At 38.6% G+C, this 20,108-nt stretch overlaps 2 protein-coding genes and 1 non-coding gene across 3 annotated transcripts in view; 2 read left to right on the top strand and 1 right to left on the bottom strand.

Annotated features, from left to right (window-relative positions):
- Positions 1–1,086: 1,086 nt before the first annotated feature.
- LOC101002193 (60S ribosomal protein L36a-like) lies at positions 1,087–1,494 on the bottom strand. The gene has a single exon (XM_009201959.3). It carries the CDS (start codon positions 1,464–1,466, stop codon positions 1,146–1,148), a length of 321 nt encoding a protein of 106 aa, XP_009200223.1. The 5' UTR covers positions 1,467–1,494; the 3' UTR covers positions 1,087–1,145.
- Positions 1,495–13,829: 12,335 nt separating this feature from the next.
- LOC116274069 lies at positions 13,830–13,991 on the top strand. Its single transcript, XR_004182545.1, has one exon. It is a non-coding gene; the product is annotated as a U1 spliceosomal RNA (small nuclear RNA).
- A 1,960-nt stretch (positions 13,992–15,951) lies between these two features.
- FGF12 (fibroblast growth factor 12) overlaps positions 15,952–20,108 on the top strand; it is a 582,680-nt gene continuing 578,523 nt past the window's right edge. Inside the window, exons 1-2 of the mRNA XM_021933889.2 lie at positions 15,952–16,062; positions 16,225–16,367. Coding sequence (XP_021789581.1) covers positions 16,355–16,367 — 13 coding nt within the window. The 5' untranslated portion in view covers positions 15,952–16,062; positions 16,225–16,354. The remainder of the gene's footprint in view (positions 16,063–16,224; positions 16,368–20,108) is intronic.

The following is a 20,108-nucleotide window of genomic DNA, read 5'->3' as shown; positions in this document are numbered from 1 at the left end:
AAAACGGGGCCTTTTCCTTACTTGCCCATAATGAGAAATGATGTCAGTGGCTGAAAGACACATTGTGTGACCCAAGTTGCAGGGGTTAGGTTTCCAGGCTGCTTTGGTCAGCTCCGTTTCAGACACTTTGGAATGGAAAGTTTAAATGTAGCTACTGATTGAGAGAGATTTGTGTCTGTCCCAGAGCTGACTCCTGCAGAGCCCTGCTCCTGGCTGCAAACACATTTCACAGAGGTGCAATTTCACTTTTATCTACTAGAGAGAACAGACTCTTTTCCAATTGGAGGATTTTTAAGATGCTGGGATCAAAGCTCCACTTTCATGTGCGGTTGACTCAGAGAACTGGGAGTCAGCAGGGATATGGTGAGCCAGCCCCAGGTGCTACAGGGAGCATTAGGCACGTTTCCCATTTCCAGCCATGTAGCCTTTCAGACGTTTTCTACCAAAGGGTTCCGAGTAGGCCTCCACAGCTTTGGAATATCCCTACCAGTTTCATCTAGAACAGGAAAATCACATAGATAATCTGCATCATCTTGAACCTGAGCAGGATTGTTGACAGTCATTTGACACATTTGCTGAAGGATTCTCACTTTTGAGAAAGACCCGGAGATGACAGGGCCACCTCCCTCCAAAAGCTCACTATGGGGTGATTAAGAATATAAATAATTAGAAGGGATGACTCATTCAACAAATAGTCCGTGATAGAGCGTTTTTGTTTTTGTTTTTTTCCCCAAACCACACTCTTCAAAGAGTGAAAAGGATTTTATAAAACCAGAAAGTGTTTTTTGTTTTATTTCTATAATGTGGTATTTGAGATACTTTTGTGGCTGACTATGAAAAATTTTGGAAAAAAAAAAAAAAAAAACCACAAAGATGGTTTGTGAATGGGTGCATTCCAGAGGTGAGCAATGTCCTAGAGTCAGGGAAGTGGAAACTGATCCTGGGCACCAAGCATGGTCCTGTGAGGACAGACTGGAGAGTACAGCAGGCAAGAACTGGATAAAGAGTTTCTGTGGGTCACTTTGGCAGCCAGCTTAACTCTGTGAAGGCAATACTGTGAAACTTTGAGAGTGTTATTTGGAGGCATTTTTTTTTTTTTGAACATAAACTCAAGATTTTATTGTCTTCATAATAAAAGATGACACTTAGAACTGGATCACTTGGCCCTTTCTCTTCTTATCTTCTCCCAGTTCAAAATGCTTGCATCTTTTAATAGCCAGCATTCTCTTAGATCTGCAGTTGGGCTCCACGCACTCAAGCCTTAGCACAATCTTCTTTGTAGTTTTAGACTTTTTCCGGAAAATCGGCTTAGTTTGCCCACCATATCCACTCTGCTTCCTCTCATAACGCCGCTTTCCCTGGGCATACAGAGAATCCTTGCCCTTCTTGTACTGTGTCACTTTGTGGGGTTGGTGCTTGCCACACTTCTTACAGAAAGTCCAGCGGGTTTTAGGGACGTTAACCATGCTTGCGAGAGCGATACCGGCACGGGAAGAAAGCTGGAGGCATTTAAATGATTGACCATGTACAACCTAACTCATTCGTCTACAGTTATTATCTCACAATTTACCCAATCTCTTATATGTAATAGATTTATCTGAGCAACTGGAAAGCAAGCCTTTCCTCAAATAACAAGTGCCATTGTAATTCGTGATGAATAAAGGCTCAGAATGATCTACCACAGTGATTTTTTCCAAACACTTGTGATTTTGTGTATATATCATTAATAATTGTCTTGCTTTTGGCAAAGTGGCCCTAGAAAAGTAGTAACCATCCTGAATGATTTATTTTATTTTGATAAATAATATATTGGCTTGGATGAGAAAAAAAAGAAACTCTCCTATCTTCCTTTTGATTATATTCCTTTGGATCACAGGCTCACCTTTCTCCCTGGTTTAAATATAAGAAGTCATCCTATTTTTGGAAGTAGTTACTTCTTAATTCTTCACTTGATTGTTATAATATTCTTAGTGATTTGGGAATTAGTGTATTTATGTAGTTGCCTAAGTGTTCATCAAAGTAATAAACTCACTTCTAGGTTTAAGTGTTTCTATTTAAAATTCTTTAAGAAATTCATCAAATATGTGTGTGTGTGTGTGTGTGTGTGTGTGTGTGTATGTATTTATGACACTACTCTTTTAAAAATACCCAGAGCCCCCAACTGACAACAGTGAGAGAAGTGAATAGTTGATAGGACCTGGCCCTGGAATGCAAGAGTAATGGATTCTCCAGGGACTCTGCCATTTACCAGCTTTGTGATGCAGGGCAAGTCACATACCTGTTCTGAGCCTTGATTTTCCTTCAAGACAAATTCTCACCCTTTCCTGACTCTAACTAATGTAATAGTCCCCCTTTATCTGTGAGGGATATGGTCCAAGACCCCCAGTAGGTGCCTGAAACTGCAGATAGTCCTCAACCCTATATATGGTATGTCTTTTTGATTTGAAAACAGAGATGACTACTAAGTGATTAACGAGCAGGTAGTGTATACAGCGTGGATATGCTGACCAAAGGGATGATTCATGTTCTGGGCAGGATGGAGTGGGACAGTAGAAGATTTCATCACACTACTCAAAGCTGGGTGCAATTTAAAACTTATGAATTGTTTATTTCTAGAATTTTCCATTTAATATTTTTGGACCCTGGTTGACTGTGGGCAACTAAAACCCTGGAAACTGAAACCATGTGTAAGGGGGGAACTACTGGAACTACTGTATTTATTGACTGTGTGGTGTGGTGCACTGCTCATACAATTATGCGTGCTTCTCTCACAAAGCTTAAAGCCTAAAAGGGTAGGGGGGCAAAGGCTCTCCAGCAGTTTAAGTTATCATGCTCAAGAAATGTTCAAGGTTCTTTGAGAACCCAGGGTGAGAGCATCAAATCATATAGAGGATATGAGAAAGCTTCCTAGAGGAGCTTACATTTGCACTGAAGTTTGAGTGAAGCAGAAAGAGAAGGGGGTGCGATGTTTTTCCAACTCGGGAGAGCAGCATGGATGAACACAGAGGCATAGCACAGCTTGCTGTATCTGGGGGAACAATGGGAGGATCTCAGTAGGAGGTAGGAGAGAGGATAAGCATGGGAAAGGTGGGATCTGGGGCTGCAGTGGTGAAATCTCTTTTAGGCTGAGCTGGCAATACCAGTGCTGCTAATCATAACTACCTTTTGTTGGCTGAGTTGAAAATACAAGTTAAGCTCATTTTTAGATTTCAAAGATTGATAAAATTAGCATTGCAGAGTGCTTAGCTTTTTACCAAATAGTCATTTCTAATATGCACTATACAATTTCTCAAATGTCAACAAGTATTATCCAGATCTGCTGACTTAACTGAGATCAATTAACAATGTCAAGAGCTAAACGGTTATGGAAATGTTGATGTCCTTTTGTGATATAAAATTTTACAACTGTTCATTTAAATATTCACCCCAGTGCTTTGATAAACTGATCCAAATCTTAGCATATTATCGAGGATAATAAGGGTTTACTAGGTAGTATTTATCCTACTTTAGTTCTCTTGGGCATAGACATTCAGTACATTTTTTATTTCTTGGCACAATTTTATGAGCATTCAAATTAAAACTATTTTTCATGTTTATTGTAGTAGTAACATATGAAAAGCTAAACAGGAAAATAAAATAAAACCTTAAATTCAAAATTGCAATGAGAGAGAAGTGTTGAAATTCAGTCCATCAATGTTTACTGAATCCAGCCACATGTTAAATTCAACCACTTTTTAAAGCTCTGTTTACTTGATTTATTTAACCTTGTGAACTTAGGAATAATCATTTACAAACTTGACAATAATGCAGTCAGCCCTCCATATCTATGGGTTCACACATCCATAGATTTAACCAACTGTGGATAAAAAATATTTCAAAAAAAAAATTGCATTTGTCCTGAACATGCAGTGAACATTGAATTTTTTTCTTATTATTATTCCCTAAACAATGCAGTAGGACAACTATTTACATTGTATTAGGTAGTATAAGTAATCGAAAGATAATAAAGTAAGTGTACATAGGTTAAATGCAAATACTATACCATTTTATATCAGGGAGTTGAGCATCTGTGGATTTTGGTATCCAAAGGAGGCCCTGCAGCCAATACCCCATAGACACCAAGGTTCAACTGTATAGACAAAGGGCATAGTATACAGAGTAAGTGGTTAATAAACTGTACATATCACTTACCAGGCTTTGTGCCAAGCTCTCTCTTGACCTCACCTCCAGGGCAGAGCAGTTGCAAGAGGTGAGCCAACAGGATTTCTGTGGGAGCAGAGGTGCCAGGAGAGGTAGAGCTGGAAGGGCTGTTATCCTGAAGGTTGTTTAAAAACACATGGAATTAAGGAAGAGAGATAAAAAGCACAGCTGGAAGTTGAATCTGGTATCATGCTGACTAGGGAAGTCAGGTCGTTAACACAAGTCAGACACAAACCTGGTGGCTAAGTAAAGAGAGAGAATCTAGGAGCAAATTGCTTAGTGAGTGGAGTCAAAAGATGAAGAGCTAAATTTGCATGTGGTCCATATTTCTTTTTTTGCAGTCTCAACAGCTTGGAAAGCCAAGACTGAACCCTTGAAGGAGCTGCACTGGGAAGGGAAGGTCTGGTGGAAAACTCATGCAAGATTCAGTCTTTGCAGGCAAGGAGCTAAATCTGACATGACAGATAAACATGAAAACAGTCAAAACTTCAGATTTGGTAAACTCTCTGTTCAACTGAAATCCCAGGAGTGTTAAGGCTTCCTCCTCAATCCACATCTAGCCAATCTTCTCATCTTCTTCCAGTGCAGGAACACCAAACTGTTTACTTTTCCCCAAATCACCCTACATTCTCTTCACTGAGGCTTTTAATGCTGAAACCTCCGTCAGAAATGGCTTTCTCTGCTTCATGGAAAAGGCTTTTCAATGTTCCCTGCTCCTTCCCTGGCAGGGAAAATAATGCACTTTCTCTCTTTTGGGTTCCTGTAGCGCAAGTTTATATAAACACTAGTGGTGGAAGATGGCTTACCTACCAAGTATATGTCCTTGAGGCATGTACAAAGGTCAAGATTTTAAATTCTGTAAGTGTTCAGTTGCATTTTTGACCCTACTCCTCACTTGCTGAATATTTTGAGCAAATAATAGACCTTGGAGCCTCAGTTCCTTGTCATTGTTGTTATGGGGATTTAATAATACAGTAGATGTAAAGTACCAGGCATAATGTTAGGCAAAATTTAGGATGTTTGGTTTGTTAAATTCAATCTTTGGAATTCATAATATAAATGAACATAAATGTAAACTAGTTGTGTAACATATAATGGATTTTAGGAGCTACCTTCAGCTTAAGAAAGAAGTTTGATTTCCTAAATTATCATGCTGCCTTTTTGATAAATTCTTCGATGCCACACAAAGACAAGCCATTCTCTTCTCTTGGCAGTTTTACTATTTTATCATCATTATAACAATAAAATGGTGACATTTTAATCTTATTCAATATATAATCCACAAAGTGATTTAAGTCGATTTCGTGCGCTTACTTCATTTTCTCAGTGTTGCTTTCTTGATTCTGATTTTCAGTTTATCATTGAGATGGATGAACTATCCTGTTTCTTTTTTTCTTTCTCTCATGCCTTCCCGCTTAGTTGCATTCAGATTCCAGTGGGTCTCCCTTCAGGGCCTAAGTCATACTTGTTGCATGATCTCCATGCTTTAAACAATTGAAAAACAACAACAAAAAAATCCAAGTGGAGAAAAGGCACCATTTCTGTTGGCAATTCTCCCACCTCCATCTGTGCCGCCCCGAAGTGTCTGCTTTCTGTACTTACAAGACATTAGTCTTTTGGCACTATGATCCAGAGCAAATAGTGCTGAATGTAATAATAGCAAGTGATTTGGCATGTGCATCAATGTGAAAATAGAGTTTACAAATGCACAATAATGTATCCTGCAAGAATACCTCATCTTTTTAAATGTGTTTCTTGAACATACTTACGTTCAGTGAGAAAAACCACATCCATTATTAGAAAGGTAGAGTGTCTCTTCATATTCTGGGAAAATTCTTGATAGATGATTGCTATATTTAGCCATGGAAGCTAACATCTCACTGAAGGGGGGAGTGCCCTCTGTTCAGGGAGAAAACTAAGAAATGGAGTATTTTAAGTTCCCTGCTTAAAAGAAGAAATAATTGGGAGGAAATCAAAAGAAGTGGGCAAAAGGATCAAACAGTAACATTCAGCTACATTCAGAGCTTGAAACTGGAAAATAAAAATCAATAGAATATTTATCATTCATTTATTTCTTTTTCTAAAGCACTCCTTCTTTCCTTGACCAAGTCAGGATACTAGCTCAGCTCATGGAGGTCTATGGAGCCAAGCAAGGAGATTATTAATGAGGATTGTGTGTGTGCTGCTGGTGGTGGTGGTGGGAAGGTGGGTGTTTCAGGAGATGGGAAATCCAAGACCAGAGGGAGAAGAAAGTAAGACTTAAAAAGGCCAAAGTCTAAGAAGCCAGGAGTGGAGACCTTTTTTTCCTCCAACTTGGAGATTTGGGGAGAAAAGAGCAAGAATAAAGCAGGTTGATGGGAAACACTGACAGTGTTGATAATACTATCCAATGTAGAACAAGCATGGCTATTCAAAGTTGATTTTTATTTGCTCCTGGGGTATAATGAAGAGTGAATAAATTGAATTGAAAGGTTCAGGAATATTTTCAGACTTCATTCATTTAATCACTCATTGACTGCTTCACTAATGAATTCATAATATAATTACTCTATGCCTGCTAGATGCTGGGCACAATGCTATGTGATGGGAATACTCCATCTGTCTTAGCCTATTCAGGATTCTATAACAGAATACCACAAACTTGGTGACTTAAAAACAACAGAAATTTATTTATCATAGTTCTGAAGATTGGGAAGTCCAAAATCAAGGCTGCTGGTAGATTTGGTGTCTAGTGAGTACCCACTTCTCTGTTCATAGAAAGCAGTCTTGTGGCTGTAATTTCACATGGCAGAAGAGGCAAGAAGCTTTCTGGGGTCTCTTTTATAATGGCTGTAATTCTATTTATAACTGCTTTGCCCTCATGACCTAATCATTTCTCATAGTCTCCACATCCAAACACTATTATGTTGGGAATCAGGTTTCAATGTATGAATTTTGGGGGAACACATTCAGTCTATAGCACTGCCTTTATAGAGAGACAGATATATAAATAAATGGCAGACATGAATAAAAAATACTGAAAATGCTATGAAGATTAAGAGAAGGCTTCTCGTGAAACACTTTAACTGAGTTTTGAAGGATATATAAGAGTTTCCTGAGCCAAAAAACAGTGAGCCCCAAGTTTATATCCAACCTTGTAGCTCTGTGAAATTGTATTTATCCCTTCTTCTGTATCACAGCCTGAATCATCTGCCAACTTGGCTTGTTGGCATTATGTAGGCAATAAAAATGAGATAAACAAGTAAAAAGATATAAGGGAGAGGGGTAATGAGGCAGGTAGGTGGAGATCATTTTGATGGGGTTTGTATTTCTTCATTCAGTAGTTGAGTGGCGTTAGTGGGGCCTAGTAGAATACTATTTTTTCACTTCAACCTATTTTCTATTATTTACTTAAATATTGTGCACTTCATCAACATGTGGAATTAAAGTGTAGTAAAGTGACAATATAAGATAATGGCTAAAACTATTGACTTTGGATTCTAGCAGTTCCAAGTTCAGATTCAAAAGTCTTCCCCTGTCAAGCCTCAGGTGTCTCCTCTATAAACTAAAGGAGTTGGCTAGAGGAACTCTAGTGTTCCTTTCAGGTCCGACTGACTTAGCCTAGAAGCGATGCTGGTCCAACACAGATGCTTCCAATATTAGGGCTGGAAAGGGCCTTATAGACTGTTTTGTCAAAGTCCCTTCTTTTACAGAGTAAGAAACCAAGGATACATCTCAATCTTTCCAGTATCCTTTTTATAACAGCTACTACTTTTTAATGATTAATAGCTTGTGATTCTTCAGAAAGAAGGGGAAAATGTTTAATGAATGAATTTAGAAGCGATTGGGTAGGCTAAATAAGTTTGTCCGTCATGATAAATAAACATAAATTTAAGATCAGATGAAAAACATTTTCCTCTGATACTTTAAATTGAGACAGATTTTAGGTGACGGAAAGGGGCCGGCAGCATCAGCATCATATTATCACAACCTTAGGCCTAGAGCTGAGTATACAAGAGAACGCTCTGGGCAGAATAGCAGTCTTGGTTCCACCTCTTAACTATAACTCTTTGCTTCCTTTACAGTCCTGTAGTCACCTTGCTAGGGCAAATGGTTGGAGGAAAAAAATGTAAAAAGTTGTGGAAAATATTTTTTAAAAAAAACTATCAGATATACAAATCCATTTGTCATTTTTTTTTAAACTGCAGAGTATCAGTACTATCAGCAATTAGTCGTGAACCTCCAGGTCCCTGCTGATAATACCCTTGTGTTAATACACCTGTGGAGTCCACTATGCTATTGCATTCTTTTGCTGTTATTTAATTTTAGTTGGCTTAAATTACTCATTACTCTTTTCCTCCCCTTTAAACAGCAGGGCTTTTGGAACCAGTAGCATAGCTAATTGTTTCATTTCTGCATTTCACTTTCCCTGGGTAGCCACAGTCGCTATGTGAATTGAGATTTGAATATAAACATAAACCATAAAGATTTTTCATCAAGTAAGAGCACTACTAATAAAACAAAGCTTTGTTCTTATTTATCGCATGAACAATACACTTGTATCACCTCTATCAGGCATCGTGTAGAACATATTGTGGAGGTTTCTTATTGGCAGCGACACATTTAGTATAGTTACCATTTTCCAGCCCTTCAACAAGAACTTCTGGATGTATTTACTAAGTGAAATAAATAAACTTCTGAAACAATGGTTTGCAGTACAACACACATAGGACTAGTCCTCCAACCTAAGAATGTATACAAGTTTGCACAGAGAGTGCCGTAATGAGATGGGTATCAGCAGACTACTTCTAGTCTTGTTTATGACTTGCTATTTGACTTGAGAAAAGTTGTCCCCCTCCTCCCTCCTAATGGGTCTTATTTCTCACTTTTGCTTAATAAGTATTTGGGCTACAAGATGTATGAAGTTCATTCCAACCGTGAAACTATAAATGTACACATTATGAGTCCACAGATTCATGGTGTATCCCAGCACCTAGACTAGTGTCTTGCACATAGTAGCTTCTCAGTAAATGAACAAATGATGGACTTTTGTTAATTTTTCTGTGACTGAATACTCGTATGCTATTATTACAAAAAGATTGAGCATCCGTGTATTTGGAATTTTGAGGGGAGGGTGTGAGGAGTACAGGATGAGGAAATGTCAAATGTCCACCTTCTTTAGATGCAGCATTTTTTACGAAGCCTCTTTGGACTAAACTTTGATGTACAATTGGTCTATTCTTAGCACCAGAACTCAAGGACTGAGTTGGTCTTCATACTGATCCTGAGCAGATTCAAGAAGTGACTTTTGCATATTAGATTGCCAGGTTATTTCTTATCCCTAGAAGGAAAAGGGACAATCAACTGAAAAGTTTTATTTTCTAGTATCCTATTTTGACTGATTAAGGTTTTGACTCAAAACCTAAACATTAATGAAATTGGCATACCACATTTTAAGTGGGCATTATGCCAGTGTAACAGATGGACCTCGAAATTGTCAGTTGATAGCTTGTGTATAAATCTCTAATATCGTCAAGTGGAGACAGTCCTTAACAAGAAATGTAAAAAATGTTTGTCAGTTGGCTTCCAGATGCCTCACCCATGCATCATTACTCTGTTACACGACTCTGCAAGTCTCTTTAGATACTTAATAGCCCCCAGAGACATCACTGTTAGACCGTGTGGATGGGTAACTCCATGGAAAAATATACCCAGATGACCTGCATCTTCTGTCCTTTCCTGTCTTCTCAGACTGTTCCTTACCTTCATTCCTTCCCTGAAACCTGAACCATTTTTATTGAACCATTTTTACTGAAGCTTTATCATGTGACCTTGCCTTTTTAGGAAGACCGTTCTTTCACTGTCACTCAAAGAAGAGAATGAGAGCCTTGCACATAGTAAGCAATCAAGACATGTTTGCTTTCTGAGGGACTCTCTCTAACTTCTACAGCGTGGCCACTTTCACGTAGTTTTGCCACGTCAATCCATCTTCTTCTTGTGCTTTGAAATTTTAATCTTCCTATTCTTTCATCTTCTATGACTAATTTCTCCCAGCCTCCTAGCTTGTTTGCAAAGGCATGGCCCACCTATTAGCTTGCTTAAGAGGAATACCTGAACTCAAGTGCAGAGAAAACCGAATGTAGGACTGACTATTTATGGTCTTTGCCCAAGAGTAAGCACTGAGCACACTTGTTAACTGACTTCCTGCCTCGTGGTGATCTTGCTGCTGCTTGCAGGTCACTTATGACCTAGTTTATGCCGTCAAGGATTGCTGATTGATGCTTCTCAGTTGCCAAGTGAATTGGCTTTATGGCCCTGGAAAAAAAAAAAAAAAAAAAGCTTTATCTCATTAAACTCATTCATTGATTCAATGAATATTAAATAAAACCTTCTAAGTATCACACACTTTTCTAGAAGCTGGAAAAACAACAGTGACCAAAACAGACAAGGTCCTTGTTCTTGTAGAGCTTACATTCTGGTGACAGTTTGAACTGACACTCTCAGTGGAAACTGAGCTGACCATTTGTTTCATCTTAGAGTGAGTACTCATTTCTAGAGGTGAGTTGACCTCAATATCATCACCAAAAAGTCCCAATTGGCCAACTTTTCTTTTTTGTACATATAAAATACGTTATAAAAGATGTTAGTTATAAAAAATGAACAGTAAGAAAATAATTGGGCATAAATAAATGGTCACACATTTCTCTCAGTTTACGTTCAGCACTTCTGGACAAACAGCATGAGTATATGGAAAAATTGTATGCGGGCTGGTAATTGGTTTGGCATTTTAGCAAGGCTTTAAAAATAGTTAATTATAATGTAATGCCTTGCTGTTAATTAATTTCAATCATTTATATTATTTCTGTACATTCTAGTAGGAACTAAAGGTAGATGGTCATATAATTTATTGTTTGAGCCAGAACTGTTTTTGATGGGCAAAGGGGGCATTCTTTAAAAGTATGTTGTGACAATAAGTATAAAAAGGGAACATTTTGGGAAAACCAGAATGCACATTCACCCCAAATAAAAGAAACCCAGTCTCACCTAATTCTTGGCATTTTGAAATAGCAAATTGCTACTAGTCTATTTCCTCTATTCCAGGATTATCATTAAGTGAGTTCATCATAACTAGATCAAATTATGTTTCATCAACACTTTTATGAAGCAATTCTTCCTTTAAATCCTTCCACTTTGGGATGTGGGGATTAGACCCTTTTCTTATTAAAAAGGAGGGGGCCTTCAGGGATTCCAGCTCTAATCCTTAGCTTAGATGGACCCAAAGCCTTATATATAATAGTGAGTACAATTTATTGAGTGACCAGTATTTTAGACACTTTTATAAGTATTATGGTCAGTCCTTACAGCAGCTCTGCCTACAAGAAGATATTACTTACTTTTCCAGATTAAAAAAATGGGAACCAAATGGATTAATTGCCCAAGATGGTACAGTAAGTAATAATAAGCAAACTGTATTTGAGCCCACGTCTGTCTGGTTCCAGAATCTATTTTTTTCACTATGCTCTACTGTCTCTCTATTCAAATGTATGATAGAAAACTTAGGTGAGATGAAGATATGATGATGATCTCTCCCACGTACTCTGGAGTTTTGTAGCTCTGGTCCCAGACCCATGCTAAGCATTTCTCTGCCTCCTTCCACTTTCCACTTTTACACTGGAGATTCACATCTGGTAGAGAAACCTGGAAAATGATAATAACTTCTTATGTCCGAAAGTACTTTTGCACTCTCACATGGTCCCTGCCCCGCACTCATACCCCAACGCTGTGAAGCTCAGACTTCAAGAACTAGCTCTGTATGTGTCTCCTCCAGGAAACTTTCTTAAAACCCTCAGGCTGGCTGACTGCCAACTCTTCTGCACCTCCTACTCCACCTGTGACAACCTGTCTTATACCTTACTATAGCTTTTAAAATCATTTATGTTTCTATCATCTTCAATAGACTTTCTGCTTCTGTGGGGCAGAGATCATGTTTTATTCATATTTTAACCTCTCTGTACTCCGGGTTGCTTATCTTTAAAACAGAGATAATAATAGTACTAATCTCATAACATTTTATTTTATTTCTTAAATCGACAAATCATTGTACACATTCATGGGGTAAACAGTGACTTTCAGTACATATAGTGTAAGTGATCAGATCAGGGTAATTATTATATTCATCATCTCAAATATTGATCATTTCTTTGTATTGGGAAACTTCAATATCCTCCTTCTGCTAATTTTAAACTATGTAAAATATTATTATTAACTATAACCATATTACAGTGGTATAGAACACTAGAACTTATTCCTCCCACCTAGCTGTAACATTGTATCCTTTTACAAATCTTTCCCTCCTTCCCCCTACCCTTCCCAGCTCCTCCTATGCTTTGTTCTACTTTTTACTTCTGTGAAATCAACTTTTTCTTTTATCTTACACATATGAGTGAGAACATGTGGTGTTTAACTTTCTGTTTCTTAGGTTTATTTCCTCAAACATAATGTCCTTCCATTTCATCTATGTTGCTGCAAATGACAGGATTCCATTCTTTTTTATGGCTGAATAACATTTTATTGTGTATATGTACCCCATTTTCTTTATGCATTCATTTGTTGTTGAACACCTAAGTGGATTCCATATTTTGACTATTGTAATAGTGCTGCAATAAACATGTGGGTGCAGATGTCTCTTTGATATACTGATTCCCTTTCTTTTGGTAAAGAAGATTCCCAGTAGTGGGATCGCTGCATCATATGGTAGTTCTAATTTTTTTTTTTTTTTTTGAAAACTGCATACTGTTCTCCATAGTGATTGTACTAGTTTACATTCCCACCAACAGTGCATAAGAATTCTCTTCTGTCTGCTTCCTCACTAGCATGTGCTTTATTTTCTTTGTCTTTTGATAATAGCCATCCTAACTGGGGTGAAATGATATCTCTATTTTAAAGATAAGCAACCTGGAGCACAGAGAGGTTAAAGTATGAATAAAACATGATCTTTGCCCCCACAGAAGCATAAAGTCTATTGAAGATGATAAGCATTTCTCTGCTGATTAGTGATATTGAACATTTTTTTTCATATATTTGTTGGCCATTTGCATGTTCATATAGCTTTATAAAGATAATAGTCACCAAAACATTTAGAATCCTTATAGTGCCTGGCACATAGTAAGCTCTGAGCAATGTTAGGTCAATATTATCATCATTTTGTTATCATGGTGAGTGTAGTTAATGTCACATGGTAAAGTACACAAAAACATGCATGTTAAATGCTACTAATTCGTGAAACATTTTTATTGTTATCTATGTTCAGGACACTCTGTAGACTACACTGAAGAAAGAAAAAGGAGGCCGTTTAAAAAATAAGGGTGGGAAAAAGGAACAAGATATATACATAAATTATTCTGATACAGAATAGAAAATAGTGATGGAAAAGTAAATCATCAGTTTTGGAACCATTAGTGAGCAGATCATCAGTGTTCTTGGTAGATAATATTTTCAGACTGAGAGTATCAGGGAAGACTGTAGAAAGGAGAAGGAGTTTTTGTTGGATCTAGAGGAAAATATAAGATTTGAATTTGTAGACACTTGTGGTAGGTAGTGGTTTGATGAGGTCAAGATCTGACAGCAATGATGATGTAAGCAAAGGTAAGAAAAATCTTGACAGAGGAGCTATTGTGATCAAGAAGGTGGTTCTCTCAGTCAAGGTTTGTCCATTGTACTCCAGATGCGCTGACCCCTGCAATTTCCCCACAAGTGGGAAACCAGACTGCATAATTTGTGGTGGTGGGGGTCTGTGATCCCACATTCTCCTGGTTTAAAAAAAAGGAAAATATTGAGGTTTGTTTAGGATAATATGTCTAGGAGTTAAGCTTGGAGAAGAATGGAAAGATCTTGAATGTCAGACCACAAATTTTGCATTAAATTTGATTTGCTTTCTATTTAATAAAGCATCTGGGTTCTTAAAATTATGAATAAAAATAATGATAAATTATGAACTAGAAGGTTCTCCCTGTTCTTATTCACTGTAGATAATGGGAAGGCAGTTATATGAAAAAGCATTCTGGATTAGATGGCTTGCCTCTGCCTTTGAAGTATGATGCTTAGGTTCTGAACCCAGATCTGGTTCACCATGTGACTCTTATCACGTGCCACTCCTCCCCTGCCTTTAGCTTCTCCATCTGTAAAAGAATAAATATGAAGAGTACACAGAGATGTATTCTAAAGATATCTCCTGTTCTAAAACCTTTGAGAAGGAATGAGCATGTAATGGGGTGCAGCATTAAGAGCAGAAATTATTTATCTCAATGAAATCGGCTGTTGTTCTTAAGGAGGAACACTACTCCTACCCTTAGCCTACTTTCTAAGCCTATTGAACACTGAAAAGAAATCCTGAGTTTTGTGATTCTTCCAAACATGTACTTTGGCGTACAATTGGAGAACCTAAAAACTAGTAGGCCCTAGGTTGTGGCCTCTGCAATCCGATACTCTTAAATGCTGAATGGATCCAGGTGTTGCTGACCCACTCAGTTCATTAGTGGGAGTCCTCCACTAATAATGTCCATATGTGGCTGAACCATCCATGGTTAATATTTGTAATCATGGCCCTAAGGCATTGGAAAAATCAAAGGATGCCCTCTGAATCACCAGAAAAAGATTAAATTAGAGAGAACTCCAGGTTTCTTGTTGGGAGTACATTTTATTATATTTCAATGTTTTGAAAATTGCGACTAGAAGCCTACTGTGGAAGGATCTTTTGTGAACTAGAGTATGTGACGAATCTGCACATCTCCTTCCTTAACCATTCCAGATAACAGGGTTTTCTGGACTTCTGGAGAATAAGATTATTATTCTCAAGGAGAGATGATCACCTCAGGAAAATCTGGACTATTGAAAAAAAAATAAAAGTAGTAAATCCAACACAATTTTTCCTATTAAACATTTTGCATATAAACTAAATACAGTGTGGGCTTTAGAAATATTTTGATATGAAGGTAGTACTTCAGGAGGTTTTTGGTTTTGCATCTTCCTCTAGAGCTCTGTAGAAGAAAAATATTCTATCCCTGCAACTTCACAAAAATGATTAGGTATTGCATTTGGAAGTACTTATTATCAAAAAGGCGTCTCCCCACCTTTGGGGACTTCTTGCAGGTTGTTGGAAAAAAGCTAAAAAGAGCACCTCAAAATATCCTCAGTGGCTTTGTTTGAAGAACTTTAGAAGCCTTGGAGCCTGCTCATGGAACAGTTTTGAGGTGGAGGCAGGCAGGAAAACACTGAGTCTGACTAACAAAGAAGCGAGAGAATATTAACCTTTGACAGTTCCATAAGTACTCTCGCCCCACTCTCGAAAAACAAAACAAAACACATACAGGAATATAGCAAGCAATGTGAAGTCAGTGGGGAGAGGAGAGGGAAGCAGACAGCTGGAAAGTTACTGCAGCAAGTAGAAAGAGAAACCCAAATTGTGAACATTAAAAACGATTCGTAAATCTCTCCTCTCTGCCTTCTGAATAAAACCATACCCTGCCTGGAGACACTAGCCTCCTCTAAGACTTCAGTAATTCGTCCTGATGCACGCAGTACCAGTCCAATCCATTTTCTAGTTTGCAGAGGAAAATCCGGTCCGGCGTTTATTTTTAGCAGCGCTTCCCTGTGACCGAATGCTACAGCTCCTCAGCTGGGATAACTGAAGACCGTATTGGGGAGCGAGGCGAAGGGGGCGGGGGAGCGGGAGGCGGTGAAAAGAGGAGGGGGGACGCCCTGCGCATGCGTGCCAGCGCCCATGCAAATCTGCTGTACATCCAGAGAGCAAAGTGGGATGATCTGTCACTACACCTGCAGCACCACGCTCGGAGGACAGCTCCTGCCTGCAGCTTCCAGACCCAGGTAAAAAAAAAAAAAAAAAAAAATCAAAGCGGGCACCGTGCATGCATTTCAGTATCAGATGCGCGTCGCAACGTATCCCCTGTAGAGGCAATCTGCTGCTGCTCCTAAGTGTCCTTTGGTGGCTGATTGCAGCTTCAAGGTTTAAGAAATCCCATCTTTCAGGAAGCCTGAGGGGAAGGAAGGAAGTACGGGCGAAATCATCAGATTGGCTTCCCAGATTTGGGAATCTGAAGCGGGCCCACATCTTCCGGCCAACTTCCATTGAACTTCCCAGCACTCGAAAGGGACCGAAATGGAGAGCAAAGGTATGTGGTTGTCCCTATCGGGGGACTTCCCGCTGCATGTGTGTGTGGCCAAGGCAATCCTCGGCGAGGGGACTGCAGTGCTTGGGGAGCGAGCATCACACTAGGTCGATAGAGGAGGAGATGCTATGTCCGTTGCAGCACTGGGGAAGTGTGGCAGGAAGGCGACTTCTTTTTCACTCCCACAGCTTGGAAGACAGTGTTTAATACTCCATCAGTTGCGTAGTGAAGTGTGATGAGTTTTTTGGGGGGAGGTGGGGAGAGTCCCCCCAAAATGGAGGAGGAGGAGGTATGTGTTGGTAAAGCAATATCTTTTCTTTATAATGGATGGACTCAGATAAATCTATTTCATTTGCTTTAGAATTGCTGACAGGCACGTTTGTATCTGATATCCAATAATGCATTGCTAACAAAAAAAAAAAAAAAAATGTTTGAATTTCACCACCCCCATCTCATGAAGATGGTATTTCTGGGTGTGTATGACCACATCCTACTGCATTTTGAATATATATCAGCAGAAAAATTGGGTCTATTTGGAACAGCATGCGTTAGAACTGACCTCTAAGAAGAACAGTGTATGGGAGTACTGCTTGGTTTCCAAGCATAATGCATTTACTAGTTCTGGACATGTATATTTCAATGTTCTCCTCATAAGCAAATCTGCATAATGTATACATACCAACTGATAAATGAACTGTAAAAATCAACTTCTGAATGGCCTATTGAACACACATAAACACAACGAGTATTCTAATCACAAGATTAGATATCTTTTGGATTTAACCCCATCTATGCAGGTCTGTTTCTCCTTTTCCTTAAAACGCCCACCAGGTTGTGAGAGCCTTGAGTGATATGGTGGTCAGATATCCAGGAGGCATACTGGATGTATTTAATTCTGGTGAAATCAGAAGAAATGATGTCAACTTTTATGAAACTATATTCATTACCCAGAACTCGGGAAGCTATATTTGAAACAAGATTTTATTTTTAAACCAGGAATGTCAGTCACTGTGGTAATGTACTTAGGATCAGAGAATGGTGGTGAGTTACCTATTTCTGGGCTGATTAATGAAACTGGAGTGTTGAATGATAGCAGTTCTATGTTCAATACAGTATTTTAAGTATTTAATTGGCAGATTTAAAGTACTTGAACCTAGGCAAGCATTTACAGTATAAAAAGAGCTGAATCAACATGGATTAAGACTAGCCGGCAATTTTCAGTTCCGGCAAATTATTCTTATGATACGTTGATGGGCATCTCCATGTCTGACAATGATGTACACATATGAGAGAATCCATGTCTATAAATATACTTGAGGCATATATTATTAACTCTATTATAAACTCCATTTTAAAATAAAAAGCCAGTTCTTAACACATAAAGGTTTGTAATATTCTAGTTGACTAAGTATTTCTGGGACATAAGGTTAACAACAGAAAAAGAGTATCATTTTACTATGAAACAGTTTTTCTTGCTTCGATGACACCTGGTATTTGTTCACTAAATTTAGTTATTTGACAAGGGTTCTTGGTAACAGTTTTGCCTCCAATGTGTATACTAATTCCTGGGCAATCATAAAAAGAGGCTGTATCTCTCAGCAGTAATCTTTTATTTTCCTTCGTTGCCCGTAAAACATGCTACGTGTCACTCAGCATTCCAGGTGGTTTAATGGTCAGATTGCTAACAGTAAAGTTCTAGCTATTCTTTCAGTCTTTTGAGTTCAGAAAGGAGAAAGAATCTCAGAAATATATCCAAAAAGAATCAGTTCAGAAGTTCTATGTCAATCCAGACAGCAATGATACAGTGAATCACAGCACTCATCCAAAGACAATGAAGACTTTTGCCGTAGGCCAACACTGTGGTCATTTTGCTGAGGTCTCATAATTGCCTCTGAAAAAAAAAATATGATGAAAGTCTTTATCATGTTAGTTCCTGGACTTTCTTAATGAAGCTTTGTTAGCTGCTTGACAATCAGATTAAGAATGGCTTATTACTTATACATTGGCCTGACTTTCTAAGTTGATGCAAATGGCACGGCTAACGATGGTAGCTAACTTGAAATTTTTATTCCAGCCAAAAAGAGTGTATTAAGAGGAATGTGTATTGGTGCAATACTCTAATTGGTGCATCTTTCACGTTTTATGCTGCCATGTACAAACTTCTTCCCCCAACAGATTCAAATCTAATTCTAGGAAGACATTCCCTAATGTATCTATATATAATACTTTTCTATTAGAAACTCTTTAAAGATAGAGTCATATTGTATGATTCAGTTGAGGATTCCAGAGTTCTCTATCCCATTCCCCGATCTAATGGCCCGTTTAGTCTTGAATCCCATCGCCAACACTTGACAACCTTCACATTACCTCTAGCATTTGAAAACCTTTCTTAGAGCAGTTGTCCAGAGTCCGGAAAGTTGAACTTCAGCTATTTACAAATAAGATCAATTTATTTTTGCTTCCTTATTTACAATTTTGCATCACTCCCTGTCATACACCATAAAGAAGAGAGGAAAATAAATCAATTGACCTGAGGTTTAATTCATGATCTAATTTCAGTGATTTTTGTGCACCATGTACTTAACATTGTCTCAAAGCTTTGGGTTGGTATACAGTCCTAGCAGCTCTGATGGAATTTGTGCCTTGCATATCTTAAGGGCTTGAGATTCTTAAATGAGTTAAAATGTTTAGCATTTAGACAAGTGGTGCACAAAGTTTGCTGCACACTAGAATCACCTGACATACTTTCTAAACATACTCATCCTGGGATGGCACTGCATACCAAGAAATTAGAATATTGGGGTGGAAGAAAAAAGCATATATGTTTCCTTTAGAGGTCCCTAGGTACAGCAGTGTTTGAAAACCACTGATTTAGACTCTTGATAGTCAAAATGTGCTTTGCAGACAAATTTTTCAGAACTGCAGAATCTCCATATTTACTCCAGGTCTATTGAGTCAGAATTAGAATTTTGACAAAATACCTAGGTAATTTGTATGCATATTAATGTTTGAGAAGCATGATTTAGAGTGAGGAAAGAGGCTTTTTTCCTTCCTTCCTTCCTTCCTTCCTTCCCTCCTTCCTTCCTTCCTTCCCTCCTTCCTCCCTCCCTTTTCCCTTCCTCCCTTTCTTCCTTCCCCCTCCCTCCCTTCCTCTCCTCCTCTTCCTTCCTCTCCCCCTCCCCTCCCCTCCCCTCTTTTCTTCTCTCATTTTCTAGCCCTTCTCCTCTCCTCCCCTTCCCTCCCCTCCTTTCTTCTTTCCTCCTTTCTCCTCTATTCTCCCCTCCTCTTTCCTCTCCTCTTCTCTCTCTCTCTCTCTCTCTCTCTCTCACACACACACACACACACACTCTCACCTCCCACTGACCCCCACCTATATCACACTTTTCTTTGTCTAGGTAGATTTCCAGCCTCAAGCTGGCATATTACCTATAGAAACACCTGTAGAGCTTTTCAAATGTAAAGATGCTTAGGCCATACCCCTAATAATTTGGGTTTAATTAGTTCTGGGGTGGGATCTTGGCATAAGTATTTTTAAATGGCTCCCAAGTGATGCTAATGGATGACCAGAGTTAACCACTGATGTAGGGCATTACTACTGGTGTTCTACAGACCGGCAGCATTTGCATCACCTGGGAATTTGTTAGAAATACAGAATCTCAGTCCCTACTCCAGATCTACCAAATCAAATCTGGATTTCAACAAAATCTAATGGTCATTTCTATGCACCTTAACATTTAAGAAGCA

Source organism: Papio anubis, chromosome 2, assembly GCF_008728515.1.
Source record: "Papio anubis isolate 15944 chromosome 2, Panubis1.0, whole genome shotgun sequence".
In the NCBI taxonomy this organism is placed as follows: Eukaryota; Metazoa; Chordata; class Mammalia; order Primates; family Cercopithecidae; genus Papio; species Papio anubis.
Note: the sequence above shows the minus strand (reverse complement) of the source record. Positions and strands in the feature narration are given on the sequence as shown.

Coding starts and splice junctions, on each gene's coding strand:
- LOC101002193 (XM_009201959.3), bottom strand. CDS start 1,466: ATGGTTAACGTCCCTAAAACCCGCTGGACTTTCTGTAAGAAGTGTGGC.